Genomic DNA, 18,013 nt, shown 5'->3' with positions numbered 1-18,013 from the left:
AGCATGAATCATATTTGGAGAATAAAGTGGAGATTTTATGAGAACTCTAATACAGAAAACAACCAAACATTTGTTATTTTCTCATCGTTTTAAGACATTCCTCCAGTAAAGTTGCATCTTTGTTCAACCCGTCTGACTCTGTTCTCAGAAATAAACATAAATTCTCGTAGCCTGACCCCAAAACTCTGCCATGCAACTCATAAACTATGATTTAAATAAAAGCCACTTTTTGAAAATGTTTCTGTCTTTTGTCATTTCGTTATTAGAAAAAAAAAAAGATAAAAACAATCGATTAAAATAAGAAATCTCCAAACATGATGTCTGATGGAAACTCGCCATCCAGGCACTCAGCTGCAAACTGAAACATAATTACCATCGGAAATATTCAACCTGATTTGACTGAAATACAGCAGAGTTTGCAGCAAGTCGCCTGCGTTTCTCCAGCTGTTTCAACACATTTCTTTAATATAAGGAGCTTAAACTACCTCTAATCAGACCTACTAGCTTTTTAAGACCCAATTTCCTGCACAGGAAGTCATTTGAATGAGAATTAAAATGAATCTGACCCCGGTAAGTGAACGCAGCGCCCCTGATTTTCCACTCCCATTCCTCCTTCAGGGCTGAACAGCATCCGTGAATCACAAATGACAAATCTGGGTTAATTTCCTGCCTAAATGCACGCTCAGTTCGAAGGAAGAGCTCGATTGTGCCGATGCAGAAGCAGGGCCACAGAAACACAGCGAGCTGAAAGTGCGAAGCGTTTTGATGTCATCCTGACTGGCTTGTTTTGTTTGCTGGTTAAATAACGACTTGGCCTGGATGAAGGCCGGTCGCTGCCGCAATTACAGACCAGCTGTGATTAATCCTGCGAGCGGCACAATAACAACCGCATTGTCTCACATCTGAAGCAAAGTGGAAGAGCAGTTTGGTTTCTGATACATAAAGAAGATGATCAGGTGTAATTAATGTCGATTAACAGTTTATGAGATTCAGAGGTTTGTACCGTACTCTACTCAAGTAAGAGTAGCACATTTTGATCAAATTATTAATCATTTACTATTTAAAAATTACATAATAAGATGGACCAAAATATATATTTAAGTGGAAATTTTGATATTTTAAGGACCAAAATGACAATAATTTATATAAGTAACAAAAAGTAACAAAATAAAATGTTCCCAAATCAGTTTCTTTCAATGAAAAACTTATAAAACCTTAAAAACTGCAGGTGTGTATCTGTGTCTGGTGAATTTTTGGTGAAAACATGTTTGATTTTCATTCAGTGGGTAGAAAATCCAGAAATTTACTCAAACAAGAGTAAAAAATACTCAAAAGTATTTTTTTTCCAAAAGTTACTCAAGTAAATGGAACTAGTAACTACACAACTCTGATTATATTAAAATGGTTCCAATAAATTAACTAATAAAATCCACCAGATCTTCTGTTCAGTGTTGCAGTTTAGCCGCCGTCCAGCAGAGGGCGCCACTGGTCACCATTTAGCGAAAACCAGCGATACAGAAACGAACCGGAAAGAGAAATGATCCCAACAGAGTCCGGAGCAGAATGTAAAACACATTTCATCCGGTTCTGTTTTGAAATGTAAACGTAACAGAATATTTAGTTGCATTGGCAGATTATTTCACTTACTGCCAGCACTTTTTCATCAATATTAAGGAATTATTGACTTTTAGCAAACTCCCATATCTTGCTGAAAAGATGCTACTAAGCTAGTTTTGTCTTAATTCAAGTAAGATATTTGTGTTATAAACTAGACCAAAAATGAGGTGTGTTGCTATTTAGAGTCGTGTTGCTGCTCCGATCATGATGAAAGTGATGAAAGTGATGAAAGTGATGAAAGTGATGAAAGTCAGCCATAACGCTATAATCTCTTCATGTTGGGTTCAAAACTACAACGTTAATCAAACTATCTGCAACATGGTTCTCTTCCTTTTAGGATCATTGTTTGTTAAATTTACCTTCTCTAATCCTTAGAAATAAAATTAGACCTCAAAGTAAATTAGAAGCTGGTGAAAACCTGATTGGTGCGTCTCGTTAGCTTTGACTCTTTTAGCTAACCGGCACCAGACTGACCAGAACAGAACCTCGCTGGGTAAATTGAGAGCATAGTTCTGTTTGTTTGTTTTTGTAACACAGATTTGGACTCCAGCCCACAGCGACGCGATCGATTGGAACTTATAACCCAGGTTTGCAAAGCGTCAGCTGACAAATTAAACTCCACGATGTTTAATCCTCTCCAGAAAAAACCCATAATGGTTCATCATCACAGCAGCTTGTGGTCGAAAATAAATTAATTTAAACAAAAACAATAGTAGGACTGCAACTAAAGATTCACAATTAATCAATTAATCGGATTTAAAATTAGCATATCTCAAGTTTCCATTTAAGACATTTTAGAAATATGTTAAAATATGCGTACATAAGGAAATAAACAATCCTTTAGTGAAAACTTTATCATTTGTAGAAAAGAATCTGGAGCTTAAAAAATACTTCTAAGAACACTAAGCTCAGCTGTTTCTGCTTGGTTTAATAAAGCGCAGGACTAATTTCTGGATTATATTTTGGATTAACAGATTAATAACTGGATGTAAAAGGTGCTTAATAGAAAATAGTTTTATTTAAAGAATTTGAACCAGGTGAAACTAAAACTATGTTTTGGGTAAACAAAGTTTTTGTTGGCCTTAAATGCAAAATGTGACATTAGATGAGTTTCCATTAAAGACATTGTTGATATTCTGCTACGGTTGAAAATATACAATTCCACAATTTCCATGGAATAAGAAATGCAATTAAAATCACACATAAATAAGTTTGTTCACGCAATGTCATAATCCTGCTACTGCTTCCTGTCTACGTCTTCTTTGACGTTTCTGCCAGTAGTAACATCCTCTTCTTTATCATGTGACTCCTGTGATGCGGAAAAAAAAGTGTTTCTATTTCAGTTTTGTGAAATACACCAATTATGATGCGGCTGAAAAACAACATGCAAAAACATTTTATCGAAAGATTTGAGTGCAAATTTATTTTCATAATTCCAATTTGCGTAGCTTTATGGTTAAATCGAACACAGCTTCTGTTGTTCTTTCAGCAAACAGCCTTTTTTGGATTTGTATAATCCAGTTAACAATTAATCAAAAACTAAATTAGTCGATGATTATTTCAGTTATCGATTAATTGTTTTAGCACAAACTAAAAAAAAAAACAACATTTTCCTGCAGACCTGAAACTCTGCAGCCTCACAAGGTTAAGTTTGTCTCCTCCCTCCAGAGTCATGACAGGAAACATGTCTCCTCCGTCTGACAGGGCGACCCTAGAGGTCGTCTGCAAACCTGAGCTCAGGAGGCGAGGCTGGAGACAGGTCAGAGGTCGCATGACAGCTACTGCTGCTGTCATCATGGCTGTCAGGCAGGTCAGCTCCAAACGACCAGCAGAGCATCGCTGCACCTCTACAGTAACACGACGTTTAGCTCCAGACGCAGAAACGCAAAATCGTACCAAGTATTTCTGTCTGGTTTCTGCAGCTAATTTCTTAAAAATAAAACAAAACAAACTTACAAGTAACTTTTCATCAAGATACAGGAGCTCGTTTTGACTAAATAAATCCTTAATATTGATGAAAAGGTTCTAATTCCACTGGTAGATTATTTCATTTATAATGTGAGAAAAATGTTGAACTTATACGTTTTCATTAATATTAAGGAATTATTGACTCCTGAATCTTTCTTAAAAGTTATTTATGAGTTTGTTTTGTCTTATTTAAAGTGCAGTAAGAAATTTGCTCCAGAAAGCAGAAATACTTGGTAATATTTAATGTTTCTGGAATAAATTTGCTAATCCTGAGTCACAGCAGCTTCACCTGCAGCTTTCCTTCATTAGAGTAAAAATATAGGGAATATTACACAATATATCATTATGAAATTAATCCATATTTTCCTATTTAATCTGGATAAATTCATGGTTTTAGATTGCTTTAATAATCCAACCCTGAATTGTTTCACAGCTGAGATAAAGAATCAGAAATTAATCTACAAATCAAGATTTCTACTTACAGTTTTTTAAATAAAAAATGCATTTAAACAATTAATATTATTTTTTTCAACAACCTACAGGAGATTTTAAACGTACATATTTAGTCACAGAGATTTTCCTAAATGCAAAGTTTTGCTTCGTTGATCCACAAATATTTGTCTTTAGTTTCACACTAATAAATAAATAAATAACTTTTCTTTGTCAGATTAATTTGTTAAATGCTCAGTTAAGAAAGTTTTCATCACTTCATGTTTCCCTGAGTCTGAGTTATTTTTCCTCTTAGATGAACTTTGGAAACATCAATAAATGTTTAAATCAGAAACTTATTTTCACTTTGAACCAAATCAGGATCATGAAGGTCCTTAAAGAGTCGGTTTTAGCAGATTTTAGTGATAAAATTATCCATTAACAAACCGATAAAATATAGATAAATATTTTATAAGTGTTTCTGCATTCGATGAAACACTTAAAATTAAATATCACTGATTTAATGCAGATAAAAACGGCTTTGATTTGATTGCTAAAATAATATTTAATAACATAATTGTTATATTTATATCTCTTTCAATCAGCTCTTAATTTGTCTGCAATAATTACGATATAAAACCAACTAATGTTTAAAATATAGTTTTCTTTTATTCACAAAAGATCAGAATATTTTCATTTCACTGAACTGAGGGGAAAATTGACTCTTTGGATTGAAAACTTTAAACTCATTTTCATTTGGGGTCAAATCCTTAAAGGGCCGGTTGTCGCAGGATTTAAACTACAAAATGGTAAAATCTGACATCATTTCATATTGATGTAATTTGGCAGATAAAACCTGATTTGATTTGACTGATAGAATAATATTTAAGCACAGAGCTTAAATATTATTTTATTTCCGACTCGGACTGAACGGATTCGTTTGTTTCTAAAACTGCAAATAAACACAGCGCAGAAAAATGAACGTTATTTGATCAGCAAACTTCTTCCGTTCCCTGATTATAGAAAATCTACCGGAGGGAATCCCAGTGAATGGGAGAAATCCCAGACTGAGCAGAAAGTGAGATTTAAATTGAGCTGCAGAGGAAGCAACGGCCAGGCTGAGTTTTTCTCTCTTCTTACAGATAAAAATCCTCTGAATCCTCAAAATGAAGCTGTTCTTTTCTGGATTGTTTCATTTAAAGACAAAAAACTAAGATTTGTGGTATGTTACAAGATTTGTGTAACTTTACAGAACGTTACTGTAAAGTTATTACAGTAACATTTTCTTTAACCTCCTGCTTGTTACGATCAATATTTACATTTCACAACAGATGCATCTTAACCACAAAAATATTAAATATTACCAAATAGTTTTGGTCTAGTTTCTACATCAAATATCTTAGTTCACTTGAAACAAGACAAAACTAACTTACAAGCAGCTTTTCAACAAGAAGTACAAGTTTGTTTTAAGTCTATAGTTACTTAATATTGATGAAAAAGTTCTTCATTCAATGGCAGATTTTTTCACTCATAACATGGAGATAAAGTTTTGTCACTAGTCAAAAATTCAGCCACTGGAACCAGAACGAAGGAATTATTTAGTTAAAATAAACTTCTTATCTTATTGAAATGTTACTTCTAGGTTGGTTTTGTCTCATTTCAAGTGAACTAAGATATTTACTCCAGAAACCAGATAAAAAGTACTTGGTAAAATTTGGTGTTTTTGCAGTGTAGTTAGTTGGTTGTACTATAAAATGGCACCAGGTGTCTGGAAAACATGTCATACATTCATAAATACAAACAAAAGCAAGTTTGAAATCCAAAATAAAGCAACACAGCAACAAAAAACAGAGCAAATCAGAATAAGGTAACAGAAGTGAGCACTTTTATCTAGTTTCTATTACACTTGAAATAAGACAAAACTAACTTTTCACAAGATAAAGCAGCTTGCTTTAAGTCAATAACTCTTTAATCTTGATATTAAAACAAATATTAGCTCCACTGGGAGATTATTTCTCTCATCAGACATTTCTCCCATGAACTACTTTTAAAATCAAGATTAAGGAGTTATTGTTTTACAACAGGCTCTTATATCTTGCTGAAAAGTTACTTTGGTCTTATTTCAAACATAGAAACTACAAAAGTACTTCAAATGTACTTGGTAAATATTGTAGTTTTCCAGTGTAGTTACTTAATTGTGCCATAAATCGCCAGAATGTGTCCGGAAAACCCATCATGACCCAAAACCTAAATCTGAAATCCCAAGAAAACCAAACCAGCGGTAGAAGCTAATACTTGCTCAGACTTGCATTCCGCTATGCTGTTTCTGCATCGACTGAAACGCTGCAGAAGTTAAACTACCAGTTGCGCGAGCATCCCGGAAGCTCCAGAAGCGGAAAAGTTTGCGAGCCTCTGACTTCCTACCTTCCAGGCAGCAGGTCCTCCACAGGCCCGAGTGGGTCATCACCTCCTCGTTCTTCTTGCTCGTCTCGTTCTCGCTCATCGACTTGGTCCTGCAGACGCCGCGGGAGTACAGCCAGTAGTCCGTGCCGACCGCGATGGTCATGAGGCTGAAGGCCGCGAAGGCGCCCACCGTGGTCAGCAGCATCTGGACTCCGCGGTCGAACAGACCCATGTTTCCGCATTCCATGAAAGGGGGACCCCCTTTCCTCTTGATGTACAGGAAGTAAATATTTGAAAATTTGCGGGACCAAACCAAGCCGAAAAAACGGGCTAGACTCGAGCGGAAGGAGAGGGAGGAAGGAGGAGGAGGATGCGGTAGGAACCTTATGGTTGCGTTGGGTGAGGACCTCCAAAAGAGAAAAAATGAACGACTAAATTTAGGGTTTATGGAGAGGAAGAGGCAGGAATGTCTCTCCCTCTGCTGCGGGTTTCACTTTTTCCTCTAACAGGAAGCGGAAAACGACACGGCCTGTAGCTGCAGAGGTAGCCCCCACATGCAGCGAGAAACGCTGCAAATGTGGATAAAAACACGGAGTTACAGAAATGAGTTAAAACCTGAAGAGGCTCAAAACAAACCTGCTTCCTAAAGGCTGGAGCGGGATTCACATGAGATCAGCTTACAGCTCAGTATCACTGCACTGTTAGCTAATATTACTAATAATTATTATATTCTAGAGGGTTTGTTAGTCGGTTGAGGGTCATAAATGAATGACGGAAGGCATTTCTCTCGTTTTAACAGAAGAGAGTAAACAATTCAAGTCCTCTTCCCAGGAACAATCTCTCAAATCAACACGATGGAAATGAGGAAATCAATGATGAATTAATTCATCGGCAGGCCAGGAAAACAGAAATATCAGAAATAATAAGAATGGAGGGAGGGAAGGGGGGGAAATAATACAAAATATAAATAAATAAATAATAATTAACCGCTCAGATTTTCCTTTTTCCTAAAATTTTGGTCTCCAGTTTCCATATGGAGCCTTAGAGCTCTGGGCAGGTTTCCGCCGAAAATGGGGGTCTGCGGTCAGAGGAGGCTCGGCCGTCGACGATCCGGAGAGAGCGGGGCGCATCCGGCAAGGCAAGCCGACCATCACTCGACATAAAGCCGACAGAAGAGCCAGGAGGACGGGGAGTCAGAGTGGGCGCCGATGGAGGAGGAGGAGGAGGAAGATGATGCTGCTGCTGCTGATGAAGCCGCCGCTGCTCCGGTATCCAAATTCACCGCGGCGGGATCACACCCAGGACAGTCCCGCTTGTGTAGTAGCCCTTGCGCCATGTATTGGGAAGAAGAAGAAGAAAAAAGAAAAAAGGAGCTCGGATGAACGTTGCAATGCTCCCCCTCCTCTTCCTCTGGTTCCTCCTCCTCTTCTTCCTCTCCTCTTCCTTTGCGCTCACGGATGGATGCGGGTTTGCTCGCTTTTGTAGGAAGAGAGGAGGAAGGAAGAGAAAAAAAAATCTATATTACACAATCAGGAGAGGGAGACTGTGCTGGTGTTGTCACGATGTGTGCGTTCACACGCTCACTTCGGCTCCTCTCCGCTCAGTGAGAGCAGTTCTGCCGCTCTGCAGCTCGTCCGGAAACGCATAAAAAAATAATAAAATAATAAAAACATCTGCTGGGGGGATCTTCTCCTCTTCTTCTGGTTCAGTTTTTTTGGTAAATAGTGAAAATTAGTGGGTGAGATTTACGCATTTCTGGACCCAATTGTTGCAGCGTGCTCTCTGAAGCACATCCAACTTCACTTACTTCCTACCAAATAACTGATGAAACCGCAAATATGAACAAAAATGTAAAGATTTTCACTTTATTCAGGCATTGAATGTTTTATCTGATGATAAAATGTACATTTGTATCTTTGAATGTCGGATATTGAAGCAGTTAAGTCGCTGTTTTAAGCAGAGTGGTGCTGAAAGGACAGCTCCCTGCAGCGCCCCCTCTGTGGACTCTGTCTCCCTCTGCTGGCCAAACATTGTAACTACAACTGATAAAAACAGCGAATGCCCTCTTGTCCCTAAAAATCATATTTTCCTCTAAAGTTACACAAAATATCTCAACAAATAAATATCAAAGTAGTCCTATTAATACTAAAATACTTTATATAATTTATATTTTAACTAAAACATTTCAGTGAAAGCAGTAAATCGGCCTCCTGGTGCTGGAACAGAATGTTCTGTCTCCTTTACAACAAACTGTTTCATAACTGCAGCCAACAATAATCTGAGGAAAAAATAATCTTAATTTGCTTAGTGACTTTTTTTTGATTGGTTGTGATCAAATTTATTTTTAAAAAGCAGCAAAATACAGATAGAGATGAAAAATTTTGATAAACTCACATAAAACAAACCTTCCTTCCTTCCTTCCTTCCTTCCTTCCTTCCTTCCTTACCTCCTTCCTTCCTTCCTTCCTTCCTTCCTTCCTTCCTTCCTTCCTTCCTTCCTTCCTTCCTTCCTTCCTTCCTTCCTTCCTTTCTTCCTTCCTAACAACAGAGATAGACATAAAATCTTTTTAATCTCAATTTTACTGTTTTTATTTTAAACTTAAACTAAAATTTAGATTTTTTTGTACATATGAATCTTTTTCTCCCTATTTTGTTTTGTTAAGTTAATTTTTATAGGACATATCTCCTAATAAGATGAAAAAAACTTTAATTATGACGGTCTTTTTTTTATTTAAACAGATTTACTTCCTGTATGAAGTTACGTCTCCTCAGAGCCATTTGGTTTGTGGAAACGTTGCCAGCAGCGTTTCCACCCAGAGTGTCTGACACAGTGCAGAGTAACTAGTTACATTTACCTTTTTACTTGAGTGTTTTTATTATGAAGTATTTCTACTCTTACTTGAGTCAAATTTCTGGATTTTCTACCCACTGAATGAAAAACAAAAATGTTTTGCCTGATTTTATTTTACTTTTTGTTACTTATATGAATTATTGTCATTTTGGTCCTAAAAATACCAAAATTTCCACTTAATTGTTTATTTTGGTTCATCTGATTATGTATTTTTTTAAATAATAAATGATTGATAATTTGATCAGTTACTCAGTACTTCAGTTACTTTTTACCAAATACTGTTTTAATCTTTCTTGAGTAATTTCTTGGCTGATTACTTCTAACTTTTACTTGAGTACAAGTTTAAAAAAAAGCTAATTTCCTTACATTTGCAGCTAATGCTGTATTATCTATGAACTCGTTAAACTGTCAGTTTAATCCTAAATTAATCTCTCCGTCTCTCCAGCCTTCAGTTCTTCCTCTGTGTTTTTCTCCTCAGACAGAAAGAATTGTTGTTGTTTTCTCTTTCTTCTGTCATGTGAAAAGAAACACTTTGGCAGAATCTGCGGCGCCCTCTAGCGTTGGCGGCTTGTACAGCTACTTCCTGAATCATTTCAAAAGTTAGAAACAAACATATGGAGACCATTTTCAGATATTACACATTTTCCAATATTGATCTTATGTTTTTTACTTTGTAACTTTACAAACGGTCCCGTTTATTATAAAAAACCTGAACCATCTTTAGGCATCCGCAACTGAAAAAGTGAGAAAATGATGATATATGCCCGTTTACTGTCAGCCGGCGGATGACCTGGCAATGAAATGGCGCTGAAAATGTGGGCGGGGTTTTCCTGATCATGTCAAACAACGAACCGTCAGAGCAACGTAACGTTTTTACTTCATGACAACGTGACTGTAATTCAACAAAACATCATAAAATCTGTAGACTCCGCTTTGCGCCGCTCCGCGAGCCGGCTGACAAATGGGGCGCACCCAGAAAGCTATAAAAGCTTAAAATGTTTAAATGTTTAAAATGTTTAATAATAATAATAATAAACCGGTTTGTTTGAACGGAACAAAGAATCTATTGAAATATTGAGTGGGAGGAACCCCTTTCTGTGATTGGTTGATGTAGTTAGCTGGTGTTATCTGATTGGCTGTTGGAGTTTCGCTGGTTTATGTGGGATTGAAAAGTTGCTTTGTTTTCATCTGTAGCAGCAAAACAGACGCGGCTCCGCTGACTGCGGGGCTGAACGGCTTAACGCGGGTGGGTGCGGTTCAACCTGCTGATGTGGAGGAACGGAAAACGAAACCGAGCTCAGATATGCAGGTCAAACCAGAAACTTTCTCACCGAGGCTCAGTTTGCAGGTTCAGCTCCGTAACTCCGCATAAAATCTTCTGTCCGCTCGGAGATTTTTGTTTTATTCATGCAGGAATAAAACAGGAAGAGGAGAAAATATGTCTGCAGCAAGGTAAGAGAAGCGCACAGACAAACTGAACTGAGAGAAAGACGCTGAATAAAATGTAGTATCTTCACAAACAAACAATAACCGATTGATTTTTACGCAACTTTCCCTTTACTCCGCTCTTATCGCGAACTTAAAGGCTTTAAAATCCATTTTAAACTCTTCATATGGAGAAGAGACAGCGCCACATGTCTGTAGTAACACAGTGACGAATTAAAAGTATGAATGCTGAAGTTTTATTTTTAGATTAATTTGGGACAAACTTTGATCTGAGCTCAGTTCAGTGAGATTTGGGGACATCTAGTGGTCATTTCCTGGAACTTTTTAGTAAATTTTTCTTTATTTACTAACGTAAATAAAGAAAAATTTATATTTCATCAAGACGCGTCATTGAAAGGGCTTTAAATCCTGAAAATATTAAAAAGGTACATGACAGCGGTATTATAAAGGAAGGTAAAGAAAAGTTGAAATAAAAGAATAAAAGACAGAATAAATGATAACCATCCTGTTGTTGAAACTAGAAGCTTCGCATGTCTAAAATGCCACTCATGTTTTGAACATAACCAGTTTTCAGACGGTGCCAGGAGCAAAAAAAGGCTTTTATAAGACAAGGAAGTGAAAAGATGGTGGTGAGAATTTACTCTGCAGGTTGTTCAGTTCAGCTTTACTGCAGTTACTGCGGTTTGAGGCTTCAGCCTCAGTCACTGTTGAGTCTTTGTATTTTCTCTCTTTATAAGAACCAGTGTTGTGGTTTACACTTTATTTTATTTCCACATTTATGTTTGGAACGAACAATAATGTGGCAATACTTTATGTCTGGGTGTCAAACTGATTTTAATTCTGATTAATGTTTTCAAGAGCCAGAATGTAAAGATAAAACATTAATAAACTGTAAAAATATTCATTTGATTAGTCCTTAAAACTAAATAATATTGAGCACATTTTCACATGAATAAGTCCCTCTAGAATTGTTATTTTAGATTTTTATTCCCAGTGGTTCTAATTTAGAAATATTTGCACTTATGTTTGTCTGCATATTCAGGCCATTATAGAGAAAAAAGGAGCAAATTTCTGCCCCCAAAACTCTGACTTTTCTTCAAAAAACATGAGATCTCTGAGCTATTAAAGTAAAAAAATTGATAGAAAAAACTCTGAAATTTTCTATAAAAATCTTGGAAATGTCAAAAGTTTCATTTTTGAAATTCAAAAATATCAAAAAATCTTTTTCCTTTTAGAAGATTTCTGAGATTAATCTCACAATTTCAGATTTTTTTTGAAAATTTCTGAGATCTAAAGAAAAATCTCCACAGTTTTGAGATTAATCTCAGAAATTTACTAGAAAAAACTTGAAAATCTCTGAATTTCAAATGATTTTAAATAATATTTTTGACTCTTAAAATTCAGAAACTTCCTTCTTTCTTACTGGAAAATTTCTGAGAACTCAAAATATTTTTTGGTAAAAATGCACTGCTTCTTTTTCATCTCCAATGCCCTCTATATGCCGTTGTAAAAATGTAATATTCATCGTTTGAACATGTTATTTTTCTCTTCTGTTGTTAATTTTGACATATAATTTGTGTTTCGTTCCACAGGAAGGAGCTAGCGGAGGCTCTGAGCCGCTACGTCTCAGAAACTCTGGCCTCCACGCAGCTGGCCAGCGGATTCTGTGCCATGTTCTCCAAATGGATGCTGTGGAGGGAAACCGAGTTAGACATGATGCTGGACATCAAGGACAGGGCGGACAAGGTGAACCTAAACATCAGCCACGTCACTCAGTCGGAGCAGAAAGGGAAGGCGTTTGTGGAGTACATGAAGAACAAGGTGAGCGGTCTGACGGCGGACAGCCGGCTGGAGGAGCTGCAGGGCGAGCTGGCGGCGGTGCTGAGCGACACGCTGGACGGGCTGCAGAAGCTCGCCTGCTTCCTGGACGCGGTGGAGAAGCTGGCGGTCACTTCGCTGCACGTCTTCGCAGAGAACCAGACGCTTCACCTGCCTGGAGACGTCGGCGCCGACGGCGTCCGGGCGGTCGTCACCGCCGCGCGTCTCATCTGCCCGCTGCTCCTGGTGTTTAAGAGAGACGCCGGCGTCTTCTTCCTGCCTAAACTCCAGAATGTGGATGTGATGGCTCACCAGCTGGACCGATACATCCAGACCGCCAAGAGAATCTGTGACAAGATGGAGAAAAGGTAACAAAGTTAAGATCTGGAACCAGAATCCTCCACGTGTTTCATTGGGATTCAACACAAAGTACTGCATCACTTATGAAGCATTATTTTATTTTGAAATCTTTTAAACGCGACCTATTATGAAAACTTCACATTTTGCACAATTTTATTTATTCATTTATTTTTTCTTTATTCCATATATAACCCCCATATTTTATATTCATTAAGATACTTAAAATTTTGTTGTGCTTTCTTTCGTGCACAACGAAAAGTGTTTTATTGTTGTTTTGACATCCAAAAACCACTTGCTGCGTTCTTGTTGGTTGTGTAGAAGGCTCCACTAATGCTTTTCAAAGATGCACATTTGTGTAATTGTGCATCTGTTGACGCCCTAAAACGGCTCATTCCAACCTGAGCAGAATAAATTCTCACTTCAGAATGAGTTTGTGCAAACAGTGTGGTGAACGTATCGGTTTACAGGCCACAGACCGATCCTGACTGCTTCAAGGAAACATTTTTTATGCTTCCTTTAGCAAATAAAAAATCTTATGTGTGCATTTGGATTCAGCCGCTGAACTAACCCGTCTCTGCTGTGAGTCTCTGTCAGTTTTTCCGTTTTGGTGGTTGATGTCCTGAACTACGACTTCCTGTTAAAACGTGTCACTGTGTCTTTAACAGCTGCTTCAGTGACGTTTCCTTAAATCTGATGGGTGAAGCTCAGGTGAACCTCGGCGAGGATTTACCTGAAAATGATGTTCAGAGGATGTTGGATCACATTAACCAGCTTCATCAAATCAGGTTTGTGATTTTATCCCTGAATAACAACAAAAGATCAACCTGAAGCAGCTTCTGGAGGAAAAACTAGACATTTCATTTCAACTCATTATTTTAGTTTCTTATATTGTGGTATTTATTAACCCTTTAACTGGCGGTGTCCCTTCCATGGGGCAATTCTAGTTCGTTTGAATACTCTGCCTTTTTCGCCGCCAATTAAGGGGTTAACTGTGTTTGTTTTATACATTTTTATTGTAAAACCCATAAAATTGTAGAATAAAGTAATATTATGACTTTCTTCTCAAAATATTTTGAATATTCTTGTATTATTTTGATTTTATTCTCATAAAATTAGTACTTTATTCTGTTATTTTTTCTTTTAAATAATTTCTTACTATCACCCTAATATCTTCTTTAATTCATTTGTATTATTTCTTTATCTCCAAAATGTGGGGCTGGAAAAATGTGAAAACTTACCTTGAAAGTTCTTGAAAAGTGCTTGAATTTGTGGGAAGAGCGTCCGAACCCTACAGGACAGTGGGGGATATTTCACTTCCTGTTCTAAATAATGAATATTTTGAGTGAAATGTCTAAATTATCCGTTCTCTCTTCTGGTCTCAGGACGGATCCAAACTTTCGAACTGTCTTCCTGTTCCAGGACGATTCGCATCACGACTTCACGGAGGAGTTCAGCAAGCGCGAGCCGCGGATGGCGGCGTTCCTGAGCGAGCTGGAGGCGAACGCCGTCCAGCTGGACAGCATGAACAAAGGAGCCAAGATCTCCAGCGTGGTGGGCAGCTCCGTGGGCGCCGTCGGCGGCGTCCTCTCCATCGTCGGCTTGGCGTTGATCCCGGTCACGGCCGGAGTGTCTCTCGCCCTGACCATGACGGGGATCGGGATGGGGGTCACCAGCGGGGTCAACAGCATCGTCACCACCGCCACTGAGGTGGGCGTCAACCGCACACACCAGAAGAAAGCCAGCGAGGTTTTCCAGAGCTTCATGGACGACGTGACGAAGCTGCAGGAATGCCTGGAGGAGGTGATGCAGCAAACCATCACCAAAATGGAAACCAGTGGCATCGACGTGGTTCTGGGAGCTGGGAAAGTTGTTTGTAAATTGGGGACAGTCGGGAAAAGTATTGATTCCATCGTTGATTTAGCTTCTGCTGCGAAACTGTTAAAAACCGAGGAGGTTGTGGCCAGCGCCGGGAAGGTGGTGGCTCAGGAGGGGAGCGCTGTGCGGAGTCTTCCCCGGTTGGCGTCGGACATCCCAGATGTGGGTCAGGCCGCCGTTAAAGGATCGCTGGCCGCCTCCAAGTCGGCCAGAGCCGGCCTGATCGCCGTCAACGCGCTCTTCCTCGGCATGGACATCATCTTCATCTGCAAGGACAGCATCAGTCTGGCCAGAGGCAGCGAGTCCGAGGTGTCGAAGTTCATCAGAGCCCGGTCCGCTCTGTGGAGCTCGGAGATAGAGTCGTGGAGGAAGATCCACGAATCGCTGAGCGCCGGCGTGCCGACGTCCGGGAAGAAGGAGGCCGTGCTGGAAACGCCGTTTTACCCCGACGCTGGGATGGGAAACGAGGAATAAACCGCTGACGCTTCATCTGAAGGGTTGTGCATAAAACTGATACGACTCTGTCATAAACATAAAACTGAAGGAACATGAAGGAGTCGAATGTTTGACTGGTGTGAGGAGTCATCATTTAAAAGTGTAAATGATGATACTATTAATGCAAAGTTGATTCTTCTGATGCACTTTTAATGCAACTTTCCATTAAAAGTTTAATTATTTACCAAATGGCACTAATAGAAAACCATTTATTTTACAGGATTGTATCTTATTGCTGCTGGTCATCATCACTGACATGTGGCAGGGAAACTAAATATGCTGCTAATCCTGTGATTTATGATGAAATTAAAAGATTTGAATTATATATTATTTTAAATTAGTTTTTTTCATATATCCTTAATAAAGCGTAATTTCTGCAAATGCATTGAAATCCAAAACATCTTTTAAAAAAGAAAATTAATTTAATATTTTCTGTCCAGCAGTTTGATATTCATTAAATGCTAAGGAGAAAACTAACAGATTTACAAATGGAGCATTACAGCTTCACTATAATGTTTCACTTGATTACAGAGCTCTGGAAAGAATTATCTTAAATGATCAGCTTCTCAGATTTTAATCTTTATAGGTTTATGTTTGAGTAAAATGAACATTGTTCTTTTATTCTATGAACTACTGACATGTCTGTGAAATTCAAAGAACAAATTTATTATTAATTTGCAGAAAATGAGAAATGTTCAAAGTAACAAAAAGACGCAGTGATTTCAGTAAAGCAAAGAAAACAAGTTCATATTCATTTAGAAACAACAATACTCATGTTTAACTCAGGAAGAGTTCAGAAATCAACATTTGGTGAATAACGTGGAGGTTTTTAACGGGTTCAGTGCAGTGGGCTTTTTCCAGAGCTGTATGTATAAAATATGATTAGAAATTACTTTGGGTTTATTTCAGATGCAACAAAGATGGAAAAGAAAGGAGGAATAATGAAAACAAAAGGAGAAAATAAGAGTCTGTGAAGAAAACACTGTAAAAGTCTGCTTCCACACCTGCAGGAAGAGAGAAAAATACGTAATGTTTCTCCGTATGAATGTTCAGTAACGGGTTTCAGGAGCCAAAGACATCTAGAGAATATAAATATGGAAATCATTTAGTGGAAAATATGTAAAATACCTTACTAACCCCGTAAATGATTAAATAAAATGTCAGCAGCAGCATTGTTTCATTATTTTTCTCAGATGCTTCCCACATCATGTTACACTGGATTACATTCACACCATGAAACAGCTTGAACATTCAGTTTGGATGGTTATTTTATTGAGTTTGTATTGTTAGATTTGAGTTTAAAATTAAAGATAAACTGTTGAACTTTCTTACGCCTGTAGATAACGATCTGACCACAGGATGTGAGCGCGTCAGACTTCCTGTCTCAGAAGAAGTCAGACATTCGCTTCACGCTGTGGGAAATATTTGCTCTTCAACTTTATCAGTTTGCAGCTGTTGTTTATGGTGAGCGTCAAAAAGTTAAAGCTGCACACAATTTATCATTTGGTCTGAATAATATGATGCTCAGCAGTCTGATTACACAACCCCAACTGCATAATAAATGATAAATATTTAAGATTTCCCCAAATTAAATGAGAGATATTGTCTTTATTGTCTAAAAACATTATTTTTGTTCAATTGATGTAGATTGTGTAGCTTATTAAAACATTTCTGAGTTATATTATCTGAACTCCAGGTGGATTTGAGTCACAAATTTAATAATGAAATTACAAAATACTTGTCACTAAAACTGGAGTTTAACTCAAATGACTTTATTTGACTTGATGACACTATCTCACTCTAAACATTGACTGTAAGAGGTTGTTGCCATTGATTTGGGTGAAAAGTAAAGTCAAAATACTAGAATAGTAGAGAAATGTGTTCTCCTTTATGAGGTGAGGCCAGTTTTTTTATTTTTTTGGCATATTGTGAAATAATTATTTGATTTAAATTGCAGCATTAAGTTAAAACTCACTTCAAGATGAAGGAACTTAAAAAACATTGTTTTGACAACTTGTCTCTTGTTGTTAAATCAACTTCATGAACTTTAAGTTATAAGTAAAACCAAAACAATTTTCTTGTTGACTTTAACTGCATTTTCAAGACAGCAGGTGGACTTTCATTTTCCAGTTAAACTACTTTCAAATGTTTTACAGTGCAAAACAGTTTAAAGGAGAAAATATATAAACACAAATTTTTAACAAACTTCTCACACCTCCTGCTCTGACTGCCTCGTTATCTGACTCCAAACTGAAGGTGAGATACGAAACATCAGGCGGATTTAAAAAAGACATGAATCAGTCAGTGATGGATCAACAGAGCAGGAGCCGCTGCAGGTTCCTGTGAATTTAATCACATCTTCTTTTGTTTGTGTGCAGAGGGAGGAAACGTTGAGTCTCGTCTCATTACAGAGGATAAAACCAGGATCTGAACAGGATCACAGTATGAAATAACTTAAACCTTCTGACAGGCTTTTGATCATCAATCTCTAAATTATTCTTAATACCTGGTGGAAAAAAATCCAGACAGTCAAATAGAAACAGAAACGAAAAAAGACAAAATCTTTTCTGTTTGAGAATAAATATGTCCTCAGACACCACAGTATGTTTGATAGAGGAAAATGTAAAGTTATCATAAAGCCTAAACAAAACACAACAAAATTAGCAACTACAAATATCAGCCATTAATCCAGTAATGAGTCATATTTTACATTATGACGTGATTTACCAGGAAGCTTACACTAATATTTTCA

At 37.6% G+C, this 18,013-nt stretch overlaps 2 protein-coding genes across 2 annotated transcripts in view; one reads left to right on the top strand and one right to left on the bottom strand.

Annotated features, from left to right (window-relative positions):
- Window positions 1-7,997, bottom strand: part of LOC102236785 (voltage-dependent calcium channel gamma-2 subunit) — a 57,782-nt gene extending 49,785 nt beyond the window's left edge. The window contains exon 1 of the mRNA XM_005810300.2: window positions 6,439-7,997. Coding sequence (XP_005810357.1) covers window positions 6,439-6,664 — 226 coding nt within the window. The 5' untranslated portion in view covers window positions 6,665-7,997. The remainder of the gene's footprint in view (window positions 1-6,438) is intronic.
- Window positions 7,998-10,469: 2,472 nt separating this feature from the next.
- LOC102219258 lies at window positions 10,470-16,812 on the top strand. The gene is made up of 4 exons (XM_023348428.1): window positions 10,470-10,719; window positions 12,306-12,899; window positions 13,557-13,676; window positions 14,274-16,812. The coding sequence occupies exons 1-4, from the start codon at window positions 10,706-10,708 to the stop codon at window positions 15,238-15,240; spliced, it is 1,695 nt and encodes a 564-aa protein (XP_023204196.1). The 5' UTR covers window positions 10,470-10,705; the 3' UTR covers window positions 15,241-16,812.
- Window positions 16,813-18,013: the final 1,201 nt, after the last annotated feature.

This window comes from Xiphophorus maculatus, chromosome 16 (assembly GCF_002775205.1).
Source record: "Xiphophorus maculatus strain JP 163 A chromosome 16, X_maculatus-5.0-male, whole genome shotgun sequence".
Taxonomy (NCBI): domain Eukaryota; kingdom Metazoa; phylum Chordata; class Actinopteri; order Cyprinodontiformes; family Poeciliidae; genus Xiphophorus; species Xiphophorus maculatus.
Note: the sequence above shows the minus strand (reverse complement) of the source record. Positions and strands in the feature narration are given on the sequence as shown.